Source organism: Bos grunniens, chromosome 14 (genome assembly GCF_055505025.1).
Source record: "Bos grunniens cultivar Pamir isolate PY7600 chromosome 14, Bosgru_T2T1.0, whole genome shotgun sequence".
NCBI classification, from domain to species: domain Eukaryota; kingdom Metazoa; phylum Chordata; class Mammalia; order Artiodactyla; family Bovidae; genus Bos; species Bos grunniens.
In genome coordinates, this window is record NC_141178.1 from 57,784,319 (window position 1) to 57,806,576 (window position 22,258).

The following is a 22,258-nucleotide window of genomic DNA, read 5'->3' on the forward strand; positions in this document are numbered from 1 at the left end:
ATCCAATGGATCATAGAAGAAGCAAGAGAATTTCAGAAAAACAGCTACTTCTGCTTCACTGACTACACTAAAGCCTTTAACTGTGTGGATCACAACAAACTGTGGAAAATCCTTAAAGAGATGGGAACACCAGATCACCCTACCTGCCTCCTGAGAAATCTGTATGCGAGTCAAGAAACAACAGCTAAAACCAGACGTGGAACAATGGACTGGTTCCAAATTGAGAAAGGAGTACATCAGGGTTGTATATTGTTACCTTGCTTATTTAACTTATATGCAGTGTACATCAAGCAAAATGTACTTGGGCTGGATAAAGCACAAGCTGGAATCAAGATTGTCGGGAGAAACATCAATAACCTCAGATATGAGATGACACCACTCTTATGGCAGAAAGCAAAGAAGAACTAAAGAGTCTCTTGATGAAAGTGAAAGAGGAGCGTGAAAAATCTGGCTTAAAACTTAACATTCAAAAAACTAAGATCATGGCATCTGCTCCCATCACTTCATGGCAAATAGATGGGGCAACAGTGAAAACAGTGACAGACTTTAATTTCTTGCGCTCCAAAATCACTGCGGATGGTGACTGCAGCCATGAAATTAAAAGACGCTTGGCTCCTTGGAAGAAAAGCTATGACCAACCTAGACAGCATATTTAAAAAGCAGACATTACTTTACCAACAAAGGTCCATATGTCAAAGCTGTGGTTTTTCCAGTAGTCTCGTATGGATGTTAGAGTTGGACCATAAAGAAAGCTGAACGCCAAAGAATCAATGCTTTTGAACTGTGGTGTTGGAGAAGACTCTTGAGAGTCTCTTGGACGGTGGTGAGATCAAACCAGTCAATCCTAAAGGACATCAGTCCTGAATATTCATTGCTGAAGTTGAAACTCCAATAATTTGGCCACCTGATGCAAAGAACTGACTCACTGGAAAAGACCCTGATGCTGGGAAAGACTGAAGGCAGGAGAAGGGGATGACAGAGGATAAGATGGTTGGATGGCATCAATGACTCGATGGACATGAGTTTGAACAAGCTCTGGGAGTTGGTGATGGACAGGGAAGCCTGGCGTGCTGCAGTACATGGAGTTGCAAAGAGTTGGACACGACTGAGTGACTGAACTGAAGAGCAAAGCATTAAAGCAAGCTCGAGGCCCTTCCCAGTGAGGTTCTCTGGGTGGGCACAGAGGCCCCACATGATTGAAGTAGGCCCTGGTAGCACCCAGTCTGTCCATCCTCACCTGCCATGAGGCTACCCAAGTTCTGCTGCTCCTCTTCAGCTCCCTCCTGTCATTTTTATTACTTTTTTCTTCTAGGCCTATTCTGTCCCTTGTCTTCTAGTTATCTTTAAAGGCCCAGCCAGATACCCACACTGTGCCAGATATTGTGGAAACTTGTCTCACTAAATTTGCAAAACCATACTAGGATCTAATGACTTGTAGGGAACATTTTTTTAAGTTCTTATATTTTTGAAGAAGAAGAGTTACATTTTTAAAATCCTATTTGTGACAGAGAACCTTTTGTGGATGAATATGTAAAAGCAGGTGTCAGGCTGTCTTCTGTGAACTTTTCTGTAGATCCTGTCCCTCCTTTTCTTTAAAACAGATCAAGTTATGTGTAGACTACTGAAACTTCACATGATGGTCACACTGAAAATATACTGGCTTAAAACAACAATGAACAGATGAATGTTTTGATATTTAAAGTTGTTCAAGAAGGTGGACCATGAAGTAAGGTGGACCATTTCTGTACCAGACAAAAGCAGCAGACATGCAATGAAATCAGGCAGATGTCACTGCCAAATGTGAAGCCAACAGAACCACATACTTTCTATTCAAAAATATCACACTTAGCAAAAAGAAAAGATGGCCAATAATTTGGTTTGCAATTGTATTTTAAGCGGATCAAACAGCATAAGCCTCAATATATTTAATGCAGCTCCTCCTTTTGGACAAGTAATTCTAGAAATCATATCTGAGGCACTAAGTCCTTAAAAATTGCATTATCAAATTGTAAACATTAATGGCAACACTGTGTCAGCATAAAAGAAAAGAGAAAACAATTCACTGAAATATTTTAAGGATTATATTTGAATCCTTAAGGAAAATATTAATGTACTAATTTTAAGAAGTCAAATATTTTGATTTTTTATACCAGCAAATCAAGTCATTCAAAAACTGGTTCAAATTGGGGAAGAATAGTCAAATAACTTATGAGTAAAACTTTGGTACATTAATATTTTAAGCACTTTCAAAGTTTCGGAGACTGAACAAATTAAGGAAGCAGCTAAAATATATATATGTCTGTGTATATATAATACATATGTATATATGTATTATATATATATGTGTATAATACATATACATTATATAAATGCCTATATAATACATTTATATTATACAAATGTCTGTGTATATATATACATACACATTATATAAATGTCTGTGTATAATATATATTATACATATATATACACACATACATATATAATACATATATTACACATATATCTGTGTGTATATATATATATATCAGATAAACTTAAGTGAAAGGGAAGGATATTCAGACTGTGCCAAGATGACCAATCTGCAGACAATAAAGGAAAGACTGTACCTCCTGGTGGAGTGATGGTGGCGGTCAGCACCCTAACCGAGTGAACAGGGCACCAAGAGTGGGGGAACCCGAAACCATAAGGCTCCTGGTGTAACATAATACACAGCAGAAAATGTCAATAAGTAGTACTCTTGACAAGCATGTTTAACAAGAAACTCGTGACAAGCATTTAACGAGAATCTAAATGTGAGGAAACAGTGACCTTGAATGTGGGACATTTTATAAGACATCTGGGCCCAGCTCTTCAATGTCAACGTAATAAGCTTTAAACAGATGAGTTAAAAGCAGACAATGGAAAGATGGGAAGAATGCTCTGGATTCAGATTTAAAACCGGCATCATCAGTGAAATGTATCCTAAATCCTCAAAACCTCTAAGAGTATCTGATTATGGACTATGTAGTAAATGACATGCAGTCAGAGCTCACTTTCTAAGGTGTGAGACATTATCAAGGAGTGTTTGCGTCTTACTGGGTGTGGACTGCAGCCTCTAGGGATGAAGTGCTATCACAGCTGCAATTTACTTTCAGGTGGTTGAGTAACAGAGTGTGTGTGCACCAATGAACTGCTACAGCATATAAACAACTGGTGAATATTGGAGCAGACACAGTATATGTTCATTATCCTAATCTTTTGATTATCTATGTATTTGAAAAATTGTAAAATAAAAAGTTGGGGTGAAAATTATAAATTATAAGTGTTATTCTTTCCATTCAGGAAAGATAGGTCATTTTATCTCCCCTACAGGAAGAAGGAAGGCAGAATAGTAACAAACAAAAAAAGTAATTTCCACTGAATTTTTCAACTTCTGGAAAAATAAAAGACTTTCTGAGAATGAGATGTAATGGGGAAATTCAAGCTTCTCCCTAGTAATGAGATTTGTGTACTAAAAAGACATTAATGAACATATACATGGAAATAAGAAAACTCATGACAATAAAATATACCTGGTTTCCATCTCTTAAATCTTCACTGTTGGTTCTTTTTATAGTTCAGGGGTTTTAACAACAGCAAATACTATCTATCACTATTCGATGTAGCATCATCCAATGGAAGGAAAGACAGAGTCCTAAAGTCACAGATTCTTAAATGGAGAACAAAACACATAGAGGGGTTCCACGGATGGACTTTAAGAAACACGCAAACCTTTAAAAATGAATGACAAAGCTGGATGTAAATGTTCTAGGGGAAAGACGGTGTAGCTTTTATCAGATCCTCAATGAGTCCTATGACTCAAAATAGAACCACAGTGCCCAAGAAAAATACTACTCAGTATACTATGCTTTGTGAGGTCTATCAAAACATTAAGTATTTAAGATAATTTCCCCCAAATTTTCTTCTTGCTTTCTATTATAGTTTCAGAAATAGTATTTAAAAATATTTAATAAATTATAGTTAAAAAATTCCCAAGGCCATTTAAAATAATGTGGGATTAGTGAACTAAAAAGGGATACAAGTTTGAAAAACAAAACTTACCTTTGAGGTGCTGTCTGTGGGCTTTTAAAGGCTGTAGCTTTAGGTCTATCAGATTTGGAAGCTTTGCATTTCACTTCATCTTCATATAATTCTGCCAAGGCCAACTACAGAATAACAGATTTGTTATAAAGTATAAAAACATTAGAAATAAACTCTCTGTACAAAAAGTTAGGAATAGAAAATTAACTTGTAATTGAGTAGTCAAGATTTTTAATTAAAAATGAAGGCTGCTATTTCAGAAGATGACTCCCTTCCAAAATAAAACCAGTGTAGCTCTCACTAAAATGTCACACATAGGGAGGAGCCAAGATGGCGGAGGAGTAGGACGGGGAGAACACTTTCTCCCCCACAAATTCATCAAAAGAGCATTTAAACGTCGAGTAAATTCCACAAAACAACTTCTGAATGCCGGCAGAGGACATCAGGCACCCAGAAAAGCAATCCAACTCTTCGAAAGGAGGTAGGAAAAAATATAAAAGACAAAAAAAGAGACAAAAGAGGGAGGGACGGAGTTCCGTCCCGGGAAAGGAGTCTTAAAAAGAGAGAAGTTTCCAAACACCAGGAAACCTTCTCGCTGCCGAATCTGTGCCGAGCTTTGGAAGCACAGAGGGCAACATAACAGGAAGTAAAAATAAATAAACAATTAAAACTCGAAGATTGCGAGTCCTACGGTAACTCCCCCAGCGGAGAAGCAGCGCAGACGCCTGCACGCGCCATTAGCAAGCGGGGGCTGGGCAGGGAGGCGCGGCGCGGGCTGCATCGCTGAGAGTAAGAATCTGGCCCTGAATACCCTGAGCACTATCTGAGCGAAATAATTTGGGCTAGCAAACCAGACTGTGGGATATCTACCACGCGAAAAGCCAGCCCTAACCTAAGACACCGCCAGGCCCGCGCACGGAACAAAGAATTGAACAGAGATAGCCGGCTGCAGACCTTCCCCCTCCGGTGACAGGCAGCCAGAGCCGGAAGGGGGCAATTGCAGCCCCAGAGAGACATTATCTATAAAACTGTAAGCAGGCTTCTTTGCTAACTAAAACTTCTTGGGGGTCTGGACGGTTAACATCTGCCTAAGAAGGTGCGCCGGTTTTACGCCCAGATAACCGAGTGGCGGGGAGGCGATAAGTCGCAGCATTGGCGCTCGCCAAACACCTCATCACTTGAGCTGCTCGGACCTGGGAAGAGCACAAAACTCAGGCCCAACTGAGTCTGCGCCTCTAAGGACTACCCGAGTGCCTGAACCTGAGCAGCTTGGACCTGGGAGGTACATGCAACCCAGGGCCAGCCTCGGATTGTTCCCGGCGGAACAACCTAGAGCCCGAGCAGTGTGGGCAGGGAGGCTACACGCGCCGTGAGTGGGGGCAGACCCAGTGTGGCTGAGGCACTGCGAGCGCACGCCAGTGTTAATTGTTTGCAGCATCCCTCCCTCCCTCCCCACAGCGCGACTGAACAAAGAGAAGAAATACAATACCACCCATCAGAACACCGACACAAGCTTCCCTAACCAGGAAACCTTGACAAGCCACCTGTACAAACCCACACACAGCGAGGAAAAGCCACAATAAAGAGAACTCCACAAACTGCCAGAATACAGAAAGGACACCCCAAACTCAGCAATTTAAACAAGATGAAGAGACAGAGGAATAGCCAGCAGATAAAGGAACAAGATAAATGCCCACCAAACCAAACAAAAGAGGAAGAGATAGGGAATCTACCTGATAAAGAATTCCGAATAATGATAGTGAAATTGATCCAAAATCTTGAAATTAAAATGGAATCACAGATAAATAGCTTGGAGACAAGGATTGAGAAGATGCAAGAAAGGTTTAACAAGGACCTAGAAGAAATAAAAAAGAGTCAATATATAATGAATAATGCAATAAATGAAATTAAAAACACTCTGGAGGCAACAAATAGTAGAATAACAGAGGCAGAAGATAGGATTAGTGAATTAGAAGATAGAATGGTAGAAATAAATGAATCAGAGAGAATAAAAGAAAAACGAATTAAAAGACATGAGGACAATCTCAGAGACCTCCAGGACAATATTAAACGCTACAACATTCGAATCATAGGGGTTCCAGAAGAAGAAGACAAAAAGAAAGACCATGAGAAAATACTTGAGGAGATAATAGTTGAAAACTTCCCTAAACTGGGGAAGGAAATAATCACCCAAGTCCAAGAAACCCAGAGAATCCCAAACAGGATAAACCCAAGGCGAAACACCCCAAGACACATATTAATCAAATTAACAAAGATCAAACACAAAGAACAAATATTAAAAGCAGCAAGGGAAAAACAACAAATAACACACAAGGGAATTCCCATAAGGATAACAGCTGATCTTTCAATAGAAACTCTTCAAGCCAGGAGGGAATGGCAAGACATACTTAAAATGATGAAAGAAAATAACCTACAGCCCAGATTATTGTACCCAGCAAGGATTTCATTCAAGTATGAAGGAGAAATCAAAAGCTTCTCAGACAAGCAAAAGCTGAGAGAATTCTGCACCACCAAACCAGCTCTCCAACAAATACTAAAGGATATTCTCTAGACAGGAAACACAAAAATGGTGTATAAATTCAAACCCCAAACAATAAAGTAAATGGCAACGGGATCATACTTATCAGTAATTACCTTAAACGTAAATGGGTTGAATGCCCCAACCAAAAGACAAAGACTGGCTGAATGGATACAAAAACAAGACCCCTATATATGTTGTCTACAGGAGACCCACCTCAAAACAGGGGACACATACAGACTGAAAGTGAAGGGCTGGAAAAAGATTTTCCATGCAAATAGGGACCAAAAGAAAGCAGGAGTAGCAATACTCATATCAGATAAAATAGACTTTAAAACAAAGGCTGTGAAAAGAGACAAAGAAGGTCACTACATAATGATCAAAGGATCAATCCAAGAAGAAGATATAACAATTATAAATATATATGCACCCAACACGGGAGCACCGCAGTATGTAAGACAAATGCTAACAAGTATGAAAGGAGAAATTAACAATAACACAATAATAGTGGGAGACTTTAATACCCCACTCACACCTATGGATAGATCAACTAAACAGAAAATTAACAAGGAAACACAAACGTTAAACGATACAATAGACCAGTTAGACCTAATTGATATCTATAGGACATTTCATCCCAAAACAATGAATTACACCTTTTTCTCAAGCGCACATGGAACCTTCTCCAGGATAGATCACATCCTGGGCCATAAAGCTAGCCTCGGTAAATTCAAAAAAATAGAAATCATTCCAAGCATCTTTTCTGACCACAATGCAGTAAGATTAGATCTCAATTACAGGAGAAAAACTATTAAAAATTCCAACATATGGAGGCTGAACAACACGCTGCTGAATAACCAACAAATCACAGAAGAAATCAAAAAAGAAATCAAAATTTGCATAGAAACGAATGAAAATGAAAACACAACAACCCAAAACCTGTGGGACACAGTAAAAGCAGTCCTAAGGGGAAAGTTCATAGCAATACAGGCACACCTCAAGAAACAAGAAAAAAGTCAAATAAATAACCTAACTCTACACCTAAAGCAACTAGAAAAGGAAGAAATGAAGAACCCCAGGGTTAGTAGAAGGAAATAAATCTTAAAAATTAGAGCAGAAATAAATGCAAAAGAAACAAAAGAGACCATAGCAAAAATCAACAAAGCCAAAAGCTGGTTCTTTGAAAGGATAAATAAAATTGACAAACCATTAGCCAGACTCATCAAGAAACAAAGGGAGAAAAATCAAATCAATAAAATTAGAAACGAAAATGGAGAGATCACAACAGACAACACAGAAATACAAAGGATCATAAGAGACTATTATCAACAATTATATGCCAATAAAATGGACAACGAGGAAGAAATGGACAAATTCTTAGAAAAGTACAACTTTCCAAAACTCGACCAGGAAGAAATAGAAAACCTTAACAGACCCATCACAAGCACGGAAATTGAAACTGTAATCAAAAATCTTCCAGCAAACAAAAGCCCAGGTCCAGACGGCTTCACAGCTGAATTCTACCAAAAATTTAGAGAAGAGCTAACACCTATCCTGCTCAAACTCTTCCAGAAAATTGCAGAGGAAGGTAAACTTCCAAACTCATTCTATGAGGCCACCATCACCCTAATACCAAAACCTGACAAAGATCCCATAAAAAAAGAAAACTACAGGCCAATATCACTGATGAACATAGATGCAAAAATCCTTAACAAAATTCTAGCAATCAGAATCCAACAACACATTAAAAAGATCATACACCATGACCAAGTGGGCTTTATCCCAGGGATGCAAGGATTCTTCAATATCCGCAAATCAATCAATGTAATACACCACATTAACAAATTGAAAAACAAAAACCATATGATTATCTCAATAGATGCAGAGAAAGCCTTTGACAAAATTCAACATCCATTTATGATAAAAACTCTCCAGAAAGCAGGAATAGAAGGAATATACCTCAACATAATAAAAGCTATATATGACAAACCCACAGCAAACATTATCCTCAATGGTGAAAAATTGAAAGCATTTCCTCTAAAGTCAGGAACAAGACAAGGGTGCCCACTTTCACCATTACTACTCAACATAGTTTTGGAAGTTTTGGCCACAGCAATCAGAGCAGAAAAAGAAATAAAAGGAATCCAAATTGGAAAAGAAGAAGTAAAACTCTCACTATTTGCAGATGACATGATCCTCTACATAGAAAACCCTAAAGACTCCACCAGAAAATTACTAGAACTAATCAATGATTATAGTAAAGTTGCAGGATATAAAATCAACACACAGAAATCCCTTGCATTCCTATACACTAATAATGAGAAAACAGAAAGAGAAATTAAGGAAACAATTCCATTCACCATTGCAACGAAAAGAATAAAATACTTAGGAATATATCTACCTAAAGAAACTAAAGACCTATATATAGAAAACTATAAAACACTGGTGAAAGAAATCAAAGAGGACACTAATAGATGGAGAAATATACCATGTTCATGGACTGGAAGAATCAATATAGTGAAAATGAGTATACTACCCAAAGCAATTTATAGATTCAATGCAATCCCTATCAAGCTACCAACAGTATTCTTCACAGAGCTAGAACAAATAATTTCACAATTTGTATGGAAATACAAAAAACCTCGAATAGCCAAAGCGATCTTGAGAAAGAAAAATGGAACTGGAGGAATCAACCTACCTGACTTCAGGCTTTACTACAAAGCCACAGTTATCAAGACAGTATGGTACTGGCACAAAGACAGAAATATAGATCAATGGAACAAAATAGAAAGCCCAGAGATAAATCCACGCACATATGGACACCTTATCTTTGACAAAGGAGGCAAGAATATACAATGGATTAAAGACAATCTCTTTAACAAGTGGTGCTGGGAAATCTGGTCAACCACTTGTAAAAGAATGAAACTAGAACACTTTCTAATACCATATACAAAAATAAACTCAAAATGGATTAAAGATCTCAACGTAAGACCAGAAACTATAAAACTCCTAGAGGAGAACATAGGCAAAACACTCTCTGACATACATCACAGCAGGATCCTCTATGACCCACCTCCCAGAATATTGGAAATAAAAGCAAAAATAAACAAATGGGACCTAATTAACCTTAAAAGCTTCTGCACATCAAAGGAAACTATCAGCAAGGTGAAAAGACAGCCTTCAGAATGGGAGAAAATAATAGCAAATGAAGCAACCGACAAACAACTAATCTCAAAAATATACAAGCAACTCCTACAGCTCAACTCCAGAAAAATAAATGACCCAATCAAAAAGTGGGCCAAAGATCTAAATAGACATTTCTCCAAAGAAGACATACAGATGGCTAACAAACACATGAAAAGATGCTCAACATCACTCATTATCAGAGAAATGCAAATCAAAACCACTATGAGATACCATTTCACACCAGTCAGAATGGCTGCGACCCAAAAGTCTACAAATAATAAATGCTGGAGAGGGTGTGGAGAAAAGGGAACCCTCTTACACTGTTGGTGGGAATGCAAACTAGTACAGCCACTATGGAGAACAGTGTGGAGATTCCTTAAAAAACTGGAAATAGAACTGCCTTATGATCCAGCAATCCCACTGCTGGGCATACACACTGAGGAAACCAGAAGGGAAAGAGACACGTGTACCCCAATGTTCATCGCAGCACTGTTTATAATAGCCAGGACATGGAAGCAACCTAGATGTCCATCAGCAGATGAATGGATAAGAAAGCTGTGGTACATATACACAATGGAGTATTACTCAGCCATTAAAAAGAATACATTTGAATCAATTCTAATGAGGTGGATGAAACTGGAGCCTATTATACAGAGTGAAGTAAGCCAGAAGGAAAAACACCAATACAGTATACTAACGCATATATATGGAATTTAGAAAGATGGTAACGATAACCCTGTATACGAGACAGCAAAAGAGACACTGATGTATAGAACAGTCTTATGGACTCTGTGGGAGAGGGAGAGGGTGGGAAGATTTGGGAGAATGGCATTGAAACATGTGAAATGTCATGTATGAAACGAGATGCCAGTCCAGGTTCAATGCACGATGCTGGATGCTTGGGGCTGGTGCACTGGGACGACCCAGAGGGATGGTATGAGGAGGGAGGAGGGAGGAGGGTTCAGGATGGGGAACACATGTATACCTGTGGTGTATTCATTTTGATATTTGGCAAAACTAATACAATTATGTAAGGTTTAAAAATAAAATAAAATTAATTAAAAAAATAAATAAAAAAAAATAAAAAGATAAAAAAAAATGTCACACATAGTAGCATAACTAAGTTACAATAATAGCTTAATTACTTTCAATGAACTATTCAACAGCTTCAAAAATGATTTGGTAACAGATTAGTTTCAAAGTTGGAACTATAATTCTTTTAAAAATACTTGAAGATGTTTTACACTTATGTCAGCTTGCTCTCATTAGATCCCATAAAAATATTTCATTTAGTTCTTCACGTTTTCAAAATCTGAGTACATAAGACAATTTCAAAATTATTCTATTTATAAGTTTACCAGACATAAAAACTTCTAAAGTTTAGGAAAATAAGCTTCTAAAAAATAAAAGACAATGAAAAAAATATATATAGTTTATATAACTGTTAGAAAGCAGTTTTACCAAATTATGCTTTATAAATATATGGCTGGATATCTCTTTCAAAATGAAGTCAACAAAGCATACTTTTTGAAACTGCAATTTTAAGAAATTATCAAAATATTTCATTATTATATAAGTTATATTGTTTCCACTTTTGACATCCTTGGACAACTCAAGTCAGACTTTCCTTCATGGCCCTTGTGGCTATTCAATTAAAACTGGCATGACCCTAATCTTTGGAAAATTAAAAAAACCAAGAAACACTCTGCTGCAAAACTCAGATGAAGTACTCCTAGAAAACGAGAAATATGAAACAATCTCCAGGGATTCTGTCCTCAGTAGGAAAAGAAAAATAGGGAACTGGGCCAAAGCTAATTTTCTGAAGAGTCTATTAATCAACCTTTAAAATATGCAAGAAACAAGAAAACAAAACTGAAAGGCTTTATTTTTCCCACCTAACTTTTGACCGCCACTGCGTACACATATGTCAACTTTCATGTTTCTATCATGTTAATTTTGCAAGAAACCTTAATTATAAAAGTGTAGTGTAGCCTAAAAGAATCTTATTAAACTCCTAACTTAGGTTTTTACTGTGTGAGCTTAAGCAAATTATTTAACTTCTCTGAGCTTTTTAGTTCCCTCATCTTCTAATGTCTACAATAAAGGGATTACATAATGTATGTGAAGCACAAGGCAAATGCTCCATTACCAGAAGGTAGTATTAAAACCTCCTCAACAATGATTTTTATCACTGTTTCATTTTCCCCAAGATTTTTCTTGCTCCAGTATTATCTATATATCTTCTATGATCTTTTCCTACCTTATCTTCTCCAAAAGGGAGAAACAAACAAACCACCCTCACCATGCACAAAAAAATAAATGAGAGAGATGGACAGAGACAGACACTCTAATTACCTGGACCCAAGGTTTTAAGAAATTTTTACCTTCAAAAATTTTCTTCAAAACCATATTCCTTTATGGATTTCCTCATGAGATGATAATATTGCTCTATGAATTATTTTTATGCTATTCCTCCATCAATGGAAATGGTACCTGTATGTCAAAGGCCCATTATAGCCATCCTTTACGAAGCCTTTTCTAGTTTTCTTAAGTGATGTAAATCCTTATAGCATATGGCATTCTATTATTGACACATATTAAATATTACATTCTCATCACTTGTGTACTTTTCTTACTATTTCATCCCCCCTACTATAATTTATAAATTTCTGCCTCTTGAGAAATTTGTATGCAGGTCAGGAAGCAACAGTTAGAACTGGACATGGAACAACAGACTGGTTCCAAATAGGAAAAGGAGTACGTCAAGGCTGTATATTGTCACCCTGCTTATTTAACTTATATGCAGAGTACCTCATGAGAAACGCTGGACTGGAAGAAACACAAGCTGGAATCAAGATTGCCGGGAGAAATATCAATAAACTCAGCTATGCAGATGACACCACCCTTATGGCAGAAAGTGAGGAGGAACTAAAAAGCCTCTTGATGAAAGTGAAAGCGGAGAGTGAAAAAGTTGGCTTAAAGCTCAACATTCAGAAAACGAAGACCATGGCATCTGGTCCCATCACATCATGGGAAATAGATGGGGAAACAGTGAAAACAGTGTCAGACTTTATTTTTTTGGGCTCCAAAATCACTGCAGATGGTGACTGCAGCCATGAAATTAAAAGACGCTTACTCCTTGGAAGAAAAGTTATGACCAACCTAGACAGCACATTCAAAAGCAGAGACATTACTTTGCCAACAAAGGTCTGTCTAGTCAAGGCTATGGTTTTTCCTGTGGTCATGTATGGATATGAGAGTTGGACTGTGAAGAAGGCTGAGCGCCGAAGAATTGATGCTTTTGAACTGTGGTGTTGGAGAAGACTCTTGAGAGTCCCTTGGACTGCAAGGAGATCCAACCAGTCCATTCTGAAGGAGATCAGCCTTGGGATTTCTTTGGAAGGAATGATGCTAAAGCTGAAACTCCAGTACTTTGGCCACCTCACGCGAAGAGTTGACTCATTGGAAAAGACTCTGATGCTGGGAGGGATTGGGGGCAGGAGGAGAAGGGGACGACAGAGGATGAGATGGCTGGATGGCATCACTGACTTGATGAACGTGAGTCTGAGTGAACTCCGGGAGTTGGTGATGGACAGGGAGGCCTGGCGTGCTGTGATTCATGGGGTCGCAAAGAGTCGGACATGACTGAACGACTGAATGACTATAATTTAGGCTTCCCAAATTGTTTCTAATGCAGAACTGGACAGGCACCCAGAAAATTCTTGTTAAATTATGTAGACTACAACACAACAGGAATCATAGAGAGATATGGGTAGATAAATTATGCTATAGATTTAAAAACTGAGATATTGGGTTGGCCAAAAGTTTGTTTGGGTTTTTTTTTTCATAAGCTGTTATGGAAAAATCTGAATGAACTTTTTGGCAAACTCAAAATTTCCTATAGTTTTGTACATTGTTTTTTGCTTGAAGAAGATGTGAACAAACCTTGACAATCAAATAATCTTCTACAAAATAAATGAATAATGCAAACAATGCCTCTGATTCCATGAAATGTGGAACATATATTAATAAAATAGGAATATAGAGAAAATTACATCAGACCAGGGGGTCCAACTAGCTGAAAGGTTCTAGTTATTACTGGCACATCATTAACTTAGAAGAAAATGAATGATATTTAAAGGGAATTAATGCCAGGATCCATGATGTCCCTATAGCATCATATGGCATAAATTCATTAGCTAATTAGTATTATTTAACATAGCAAATGACACCATATCTGAAGAGATAATAAACTGAGGTACTGGTTAAAACCAGTAGAAAATGACAGAAAAATCTCAAATAAAGAGATAAAAATACATGCATTGTGAAATAATTATGGACTGTGAATTATCAGGACAGATTTCCATGAGCTAAACAACTAAATTATGTGATATTTCAATCACACAGAGAGAATAAAATATGTAAGCACTGATAATTTTTTCTCTAGAACTGGAAATGTGATGAATGTGTGAAAAGAACCTGAAACTGTGGGTAAGAATATCAACAACACAGCAAAAGACTGAAAGTACTGGAACTCCCAGTCTTAGACAACTGCCAGAAGGTATAATGTTATTGTTTAGTCGCTCAGTCCTGTTCTTTGTGACCTGGTGGACCTTAGCCTGCAAGGCTCCTCTGTCCATGGGATTTTCCAGGCAAGAATACTGGAGTAGGTTGCCATGCCCTCCTCCAGGGGATCTTCCCAATCCAGGCACTGAACCAGCATCTCCTGCACTGGCGGGAGGATTCTTTACCCCTGAGCCACCTGGGAAGCCCAGAAGGTACAATACAGACTTAAATCTAGAAGAGCAACATCAGCATCACCTGGGGGCCCTTTAAAACTGCAGGTGCTCAAGCCCTGCCCTGGACCAAGAGAGTCAGAAACTCAGGGTGGGGTTCAGGAACCTGTGCTTGAGCAAACCTTTCAGGTGACTCTGATGCACGTTAAAACTGAGAACCAAGGATAAGGGACACTGACACCAAGAGGATGAAGGTCCCAGATAGTCCTACTCTTTTCTCACTGACAGAACTCTCTTCTCTGCCCCATCCAAAGCCTATTCCAAACCCTGGTAAGTACTTAAGTTAGCCCCAATTTTTCCCCAACTCCAACCTATATGGAAATAAAGAAATAAAAACCGAAATCTTTTTCTTTTGATATCATTCTGAGGAGACCTGGAACAGAGTGTACCTAATCTGTTAACTCCACGTGTGTGGATAGAGGGAAGGGCATGACAAGAGACAAAGGGCTCTGAAGACGTTCAGAACTACTAATGAACACTGAGGTTTGGGGTGAGTACTGTCACTTTGTCATTACTTTGACAACAAAGATCTGAATAGTCAAAGCTATGGTTTTTCCAGTCGTCATGTATGGATGTGAGAGTTGGACCATAAAGAAGGCTGAGCACCAAAGAACTGATGCTTTTGAACTGTGGTGTTGGAGAAGACTCTTGAGAGTCCCCTGGACTGCAAGGAGATCAAACCAGTCAATCCTAAAGGAAATCAACCCTGAATACTCATTGGAAGGACTGATGCTGAAGCTGAAATTCCAATACTTTGACCACCTGATGCAAAGAGCTGACTCATTGGAAAATACTCTGATGCTGGGAAAGATGGAAGGCAGGAGGAGAATGGGACAATAGAGGTTGAGATGGTTGGATGGCACCACCAACTCAATGCACATGAGCTTGAGCAAGCTCCAGGAGTTGGTGAAGGACAGGGAAGCCAGGCATGCTGTGGTCCACGGGGTCACAAAGAGCTGGACACACTAAGTGACTGAACAACAAGTGCCACTTAACAGGGGCTTCCCAGGTGGTGCAGAGGAGAAGACCCCACCTGCCAGTGCAGGAGACAGAAGAGATGCGGGTTAGATCTCTGGGTAGGGAAGATCCCCTGCAGTAGGAAATGGCAACCCACTCCAGTATTCTTGCCTGGAGAATCCCATGGACAGAGAAGCCTGGCAGGCTGCAGTGTATGGGGTCACAAAGAGTTGGACACGACTGAGTACCTACATACTGTCACCAGCACTCCTGTCCCAAGCTTCCCCCTTAAATGTTCCCAATTCCGGAGGAGGAAGGGAGATAAAATCTACTCTCATTGTGGGACCCAGGGGAAACTTCTGCTTTTAGAGAGTCAGAGGCTCACTGTGCTGGGAGGCTTTTGGGGGACGACCATCCATCTCTCCTGGTGTGGTAAATGAGGAAATCTCTCCTACTTTAGAGGCTGACAAACCCCACACTGCACGGCAGCTGACAAATAGGCACGGAGCGATACTTCTGCTTGTTCCAATTAGTAACACATCACCCTTCTCTCCTCAATAATACTGTGAAAGACTCTTAGAGCAAGTTGCCAGGAAATTAAGAAGTATCTACTGAAAACTGAACTAACTGGGTAATGCTTAAAATAACACAGCTAGATTAAACAATAAAAAGATAATCCAAAAATATTCACTATCCAAGAAACCAGCTGGGGAGAAGAACATTATCCAATTCTTTTAAACCTTTGATACGCACTCTATTACTTCATATGTCATTACTTTGGTTCTTTTCTTCCGGGGTTTCTTTGCAAATTCTTCACATTCTTATTAAATTCTAAAATAAACATTATCAATACTTAATGTATTTGAAATGCCAAATCACATTCATAAAAAAATCAGTAATCTACCTACCGAAAAGTAGATAGGAGACTGGAAAAAAAAAAAGTTTATTTTCTAATTGATGGTGGAAAGGAAGGCATTCTCAAAATTAGCGACATCTACAACATTTCCAACAATTAATCATATCAATCCAGTGGACTCAGTCTAAATTTGACAAGTATCAGGTGATCATTAACCAAGCTATTCTCATTTTTCACATAAGAAGAAATAGATTTAAATTAGAGAAAGGCTATTAGGTCACATAGTTTTAACTTAGTAGCATTAGATGGACTAACCAGTGAAAGTTACAGTATTTTCTCCTTTAAGGGAAAAAGAGCCAAATATTTAGTAAGCAAGTCTGAGCCAGGGTAATACTGAAGAGGCACTTTACAGACATTCCTTTATTTCATCCTTGACACCTGTGATCAACATAACCCTGAATTTATGAATAAAGACACAGGATCAGAGAAGTTAGGACATTTCTCCTATACTCACGTGACTACTAAGCAGCAAGGTCAAGGAGCAAGCTGAAGCTGTTCTGACTAGAAACACTATTTTTCCCCCAAGGGCACATGCTGCGTCTTAGTGATGCTGGCCTTCAATAGACAAGATGAGGTAGATGAAACCCTCCTACTTCTGGATTCTGTTTACTACTACTAAATTGAGTCATAAATACTGCAAATGTTTTATCAATACATTGAGTTCATTTCCTAAGCTGACACTGATCACTCCATTCTCCAAATTCATCACTGTATGCACTGCTTATCTTGGCACTCAATCATCCTCCATCTTAAAAATGTTATGTTAAATTCATGTGTATCTTATTTAGGCAAACAATGGGTAGAAATGCCTTTCACACTTCTAGGCCCTTCCAGTGTCCCAGCACCAACTGTGGATTTGATGTACTATTTATCTCTGCATTCCCAGAGCTTAGTAGTATGTTACAGGGCAGGTGGTCAATATACATTCGTTTAAAGAAGCAGAATGAAGGTGTGACAATAAAGAATTATAATAGACCTTTTCTACTAAGCCTGGTAGATGGAGGGACATTCATGTTTAATTATAGTCCCTATAGGCGTTTGGGGTTTCCCAGGTGGCTCAGTGGTAAAGAATCCACTTGCCAATGAAGGAGATGGTGGTTCGATCCCTGGGTAGGGAAGATCCCCTGGAGAAGGAAATGGCAATCCATTCCAGTATTCTTGCCTGGAGAATCCCATGGACAGAGAAGCCTGGCGGGCTACAGTCCATGGGGTCGCAAACTGCGACTGAGGAGACACACATCTTCACTGTTTCAATTTTATCAATCATCTTACAAAGGGACAGTTAAAAAAACACCCTAAAATGAGTAGCGTGAAGCACCTGGCAGAGGGCGCTGGTATTGAGGCAATTAATGTCAATGTCCTGTAACATTACAAAGTTTTACATCCCCGTTTCTTACGTGCAATGTTTTCTACCCTATAGCAGTAACGACTAGGGTGCGAGACGTAGGATGAAATACTTATTTAGGTCACTGTGAAAGGAGATCAGCCCTGGGATTTCTTTGGAAGGAATGATGCTAAGGCTGAAACTCCAGTACTTTGGCCACCTCATGCGAAGAGTTGACTCACTGAAAAAGGCCCTGATGCTGGGAGGGATTGGGGGCAAGAGGAGAAGGGGACGACAGAGGATGAGATGGCTGGATGGCATCACTGACTCGATGGACGTGAGTCTGAGTGAACTCCGGGAGTTGGTGATGGACAGGGAGGCCTGGCATGCTGCGATTCATGGGGTCGCAAAGAGTAGGACACGACTGAGCGACTGAACTGAACTGAAAGGGAAAAGCTCTCTGATTAAAAAGGAACCATTTTTACATTTAAATAAGCCAGAAACAGCATCCGAGAGAAACAAGACCAAACCGGCTTCCTTGTGACTCGACTTCCCCACGGCCACCTCAGAGTTTCCTTCTGCATAAGTCTGACCGGAGCGTCAACCAGTGAAGCATTCAACTGACCCCTCAAAGAAGCCATTCGGAATCAACAGCTGCTTCTTAAAAGGCAAGAGGGGTGGAGGGGAAACGCCGCCGGGACACCTGAGAGCGCGGGGCGCCGACACTCGTTTCTCCCGACGCCCCTGTCCGGCGTGCCGCCCGGGGGAGACCCACGGAGTCCGAGTTCGGTCCCCGGGCGGGTCTGAGAAGCTCGGCCGCGACCGGAACGGCCCCACACATTCCCCCGCCGCACCGCCCGCCGCACCTGCAAGTCCCGCGCGCTCGGGGGCCGCGGCCCCGCCGCCCTCGGCTCCTCCTCGCCCGCCTCTCCGCCGCCGCCCTCCGCCATCTTTCACCGCTCCCGGCACCGCCGCCGACGCGCCTCCCGCGACTTCCGGGGCCGGTTGCCTGGCAACGGCGGGGCGGAGCGGTCCCAGTGCGCCTCCGCCTCCCCCGCCCCTCTCCCCCACTCCCCGCGCGCCCCTCTTCCGGCGCCCGCCCACCTGTCCGGTCCCGCTCCTTTCCTTAAAGGAAGTTGGCTCAGAGTTTCCTTTCCGAGAAGGGCAGCACGGACTTGGGGATTTCTTTACCCCATGGTGACAATGTCTTCTGGAGAGTTCATCTGATGGAAAGTGCCACCTTACTTTTCCCATCTCGGTCACATTCTCTCGTTTCCCTGCCAAGGATTGGGTGGTGCGTCGTCCCCGAAGCGTGAAGTGTTGTTGAGAAAAGAACCCCGTAAACTCTCTGTGATTAGAGCTGCTGCTGCTAAGTCGCTTCAGTCGTGTCCGACTCTGTGCGAGCCCAGAGACGGCAGCCCACCAGGCTCCCCCGTCCCTGGGATTCTCCAGGCAAGAACCCTGGAGTGGGTTGCCATTTCCATCTCCAATGCATGAAAGTGAAAAGAGAAAGTGAAGTTGCTCAGTCGTCTTTGACTCTTAGCGACCCCATGGACTGCAGCCCACCAGGCTCCTCCGTCCATGGGATTCTCCGGGCAAGAGTACTGGAGTGGGGTGCCGTTGCCTTCTCCAGCGATTAGAGCTAGATACTCCTAAATTCTCTTTATTCACCTGAGACTTGTTCAGACTCCTGTCTTATCCCAGGTTTTTTCTATGACTCCGGACGCAAAGGTAAAAAGAAAGTAGTCCTGGTCATTATAAACCTCACAGTCTAGCGGAGGAAAAGAGATATAAACAGCGTAAATGCCATTTGCAGTAAAACTTTGCAGGAAATGTTCGGAGTGGAAGATGGGTGTGAAGGGAAATATTCTGCTGGCATCTGCTGCGTGCACCGTGCTAGGTGCGTTCTTTGTGTTCTCTTGTCTGCTGCTCTTGGAGGTGAGTATTGTTATTCCGTGTTATACCCAAGGAAAACTGATGACAAGTAACCACTAAATTCACTCTGTTGTGAATGGCGGTAGCGGATACTAAGCCTTGCATTTGCTGGTTATCCCAATGTTCTTTTTAGTACAGTATTTGTTGTTCAGCCGCTCTGTCGTGTCGCACTCTGCAACCCCATGGACTGAAGTACGCTAGGCTTCCCTGTGCTTGACAGTCTCCAGGAGTTTGCTCAAACTCATGTCCGTTGAGTCCATGATGCCATCCAACCATCTCGTCCAACATCTTGTCCAATTAGTACAACCATCTTTTTCAATTAGTACAACATTCTGCCCTAGAAATCCCTGGATCTTCCTTATATCCCATAAAGCCAATGGCATTTTGCCCCAGTCTTGAAGGATAAGTGCTCCTGATAAACTTTGAACCTAAAAGGACCACAGCGAAAGGCATGGGTTTGAAATACCATGTTAATGCTGGTAACCACATGGCTGAACCTTAGGAGAAATGATAAAAGATGGTTGGGGTTGGAGCGTGTGATTGCCATCTAGCCTGGAGATGCAGGACAGGTACTGAGGGGTCTTGCCTTAGTGAAGACATCAAATATTATGCCCTGGGCCAATGATTCTCAAGGCTCATGCACAAAGAACTCCCCTCCCATTCCCAATGCAGGAACTCAGATTTAATTAGTATGGGATTCCAGTCAGGCATATTTTTTAAGATGCTCCCCATGTGGACTTTGTTTCTGGCCATGACAGTGTTCCTGATACTGGATTTGCCTTCCCCTCCCAACAATGAAAACACTAGACAAAATATATGAGACGATTATTTCCAGACACTGAACTACAGGCAGTACAGATCTGTGCTGTGCCAGAGAAGGGAAACGAGCGAGATGAGCGATGTTTGTCCTGGCTTTGTGCCTGGAACTCTCCTACAGTGCTGGTGAAATAGAAAATGGTGCAGCTACTTTGGAAAATAGTTTCTTCTAAACTTAAGTATTCATTGTCTTAAGACCCAGCATTGACCCTCCCAAGTATTGACCCAAGAGGAATGAAAATATGTGTTGACAAAAATATTTGTACCTAAATGTTCATAGAAGCTTTATTCATGATAGCTCCAAACTGCAAACTATCCAAATGTCCATCAACGAATGAATAACATTTTGAGAAATTTCATAGCACAGACTACTACTCAACAATAAAAAGGAAGAAATTACTGATTAACACACCATGACTGAATCTCAAAGCCATGATCTTGAGTAAAAGAAGTCAGATGCAAAAAAGTAAATATTGTCTGATTCAATGTGTGTGAGATTCTAGAGCAGGCAAAACTTATCTTTACTGAAGGAAAACTGGCAGTAAATTGCTTGGGGTCAGTTCTTTGGGAAATGATAAACTTGGGGAATTTGACCGACAAAGGTTATGTGGAAACTATTTGAGGTGATGAAAATGTTTTATATCTTTATTGGTAGTGATAGTTACATATATGTGTGAGTATTTGTCAAAAACATATTGAACTATATACTTAAAATGAGTGTACCTTATTATATGTAAATCATACATTTACACAATTGGTTGAACCCCCCCACCCCAGATAATTCTGTTGCACAGCCATGGTTGAGAACCACTGGTCTTAGGCAATTGGGAGCCATTAAGTGATTTGTGATTTAAAAAGATAACAGAAGCCTCGGTGTGTAAGATGAATAAGAATCATGAAATTAGCAGGTTATTACAACAGTGAGGGATGAGCAAGATTAAAGAACATTTTTTTTTTTTTTTTTGGCTGTGTAGCTCATGTGATCTCAGTTCCCTGATCAGGGATCGAACCTGGGCCCAAGGCAGTGAGGGGACTTCCAAGATTAAAGTTTTATCAGTGGCAGTGAGTAAAAAGAGAAGCAATAATTGGTAGAGATTTTAGGACCTGAGCCAACTGGGGCTGGAGTCTTTCATGAGAAATATAGGAAAGAAGGAGGGGTAAAGAATGACACTCAGGGTTTTGGCTAGGTGATTTGGCACATAGTGCCTCCTACAAATCTTTGAGTTGAGAAGGAGAGGCAGACTTCAAAAGAAAGAAACAAGTTTGTTCTGGACACGTTGTGGCTTTGTTTTGCTTTGTTTTCTCCCAGTTTTATTGAGGTATGACTGACACCTGGTGCTGTGTAACTTTAAGGGGTATAGCATAATGATCTGACTTACATACATCATGGAATGTTTACCCCAGTAGGTTTAGTGAACATCTATCAGATTGCATAGATATAAAATAAAATAGGAAAGGTCACTTTGGAGATCATCAGCTTAAAATCATCCCATCTAATTTATATAATAGGTAGGTGTATGTAAACCTCATGGGACCTAAAATTTGTAATAGATACACACACACCCACACACACAAAGAAGGAGGACTCCAAACATCACACTAAACATAGTCATAAAACCACAAGGGAAGAGAGTATTATGGACATTTTGAACGTGAAATTTTTGTGGGACACAGGGAAATACTTCATGGAACAACTGCAAATGTGGGTCTAGATACTAGGAGGCGAG

The 22,258-nt window shown here is 40.3% G+C and overlaps 1 protein-coding gene and 1 long non-coding RNA gene across 3 annotated transcripts in view; one reads left to right on the forward strand and one right to left on the reverse strand.

Moving 5' to 3' along the window:
• Window positions 1-18,784, reverse strand: part of UBXN2B (UBX domain protein 2B) — a 36,830-nt gene extending 18,046 nt beyond the window's left edge. For both annotated transcript variants that reach the window (XR_015140837.1, XM_086336905.1), the window contains exons 1-2: window positions 18,647-18,784; window positions 4,084-4,187 (exon numbers count right to left, since the gene is read on the reverse strand). Coding sequence is in view for 1 of the 2 variants with exons in the window: in XM_086336905.1 (XP_086193031.1) it covers window positions 4,084-4,187; window positions 18,647-18,730 (188 nt within the window). In the remaining variant the exon portion in view is untranslated. The remainder of the gene's footprint in view (window positions 1-4,083; window positions 4,188-18,646) is intronic.
• A 48-nt stretch (window positions 18,785-18,832) lies between these two features.
• The window catches only part of LOC147359475 (uncharacterized), a 30,424-nt gene continuing 26,998 nt past the window's right edge, over window positions 18,833-22,258 (forward strand). The window contains exon 1 of the long non-coding RNA XR_015140838.1: window positions 18,833-19,718. This is a non-coding gene — a long non-coding RNA (uncharacterized LOC147359475). The remainder of the gene's footprint in view (window positions 19,719-22,258) is intronic.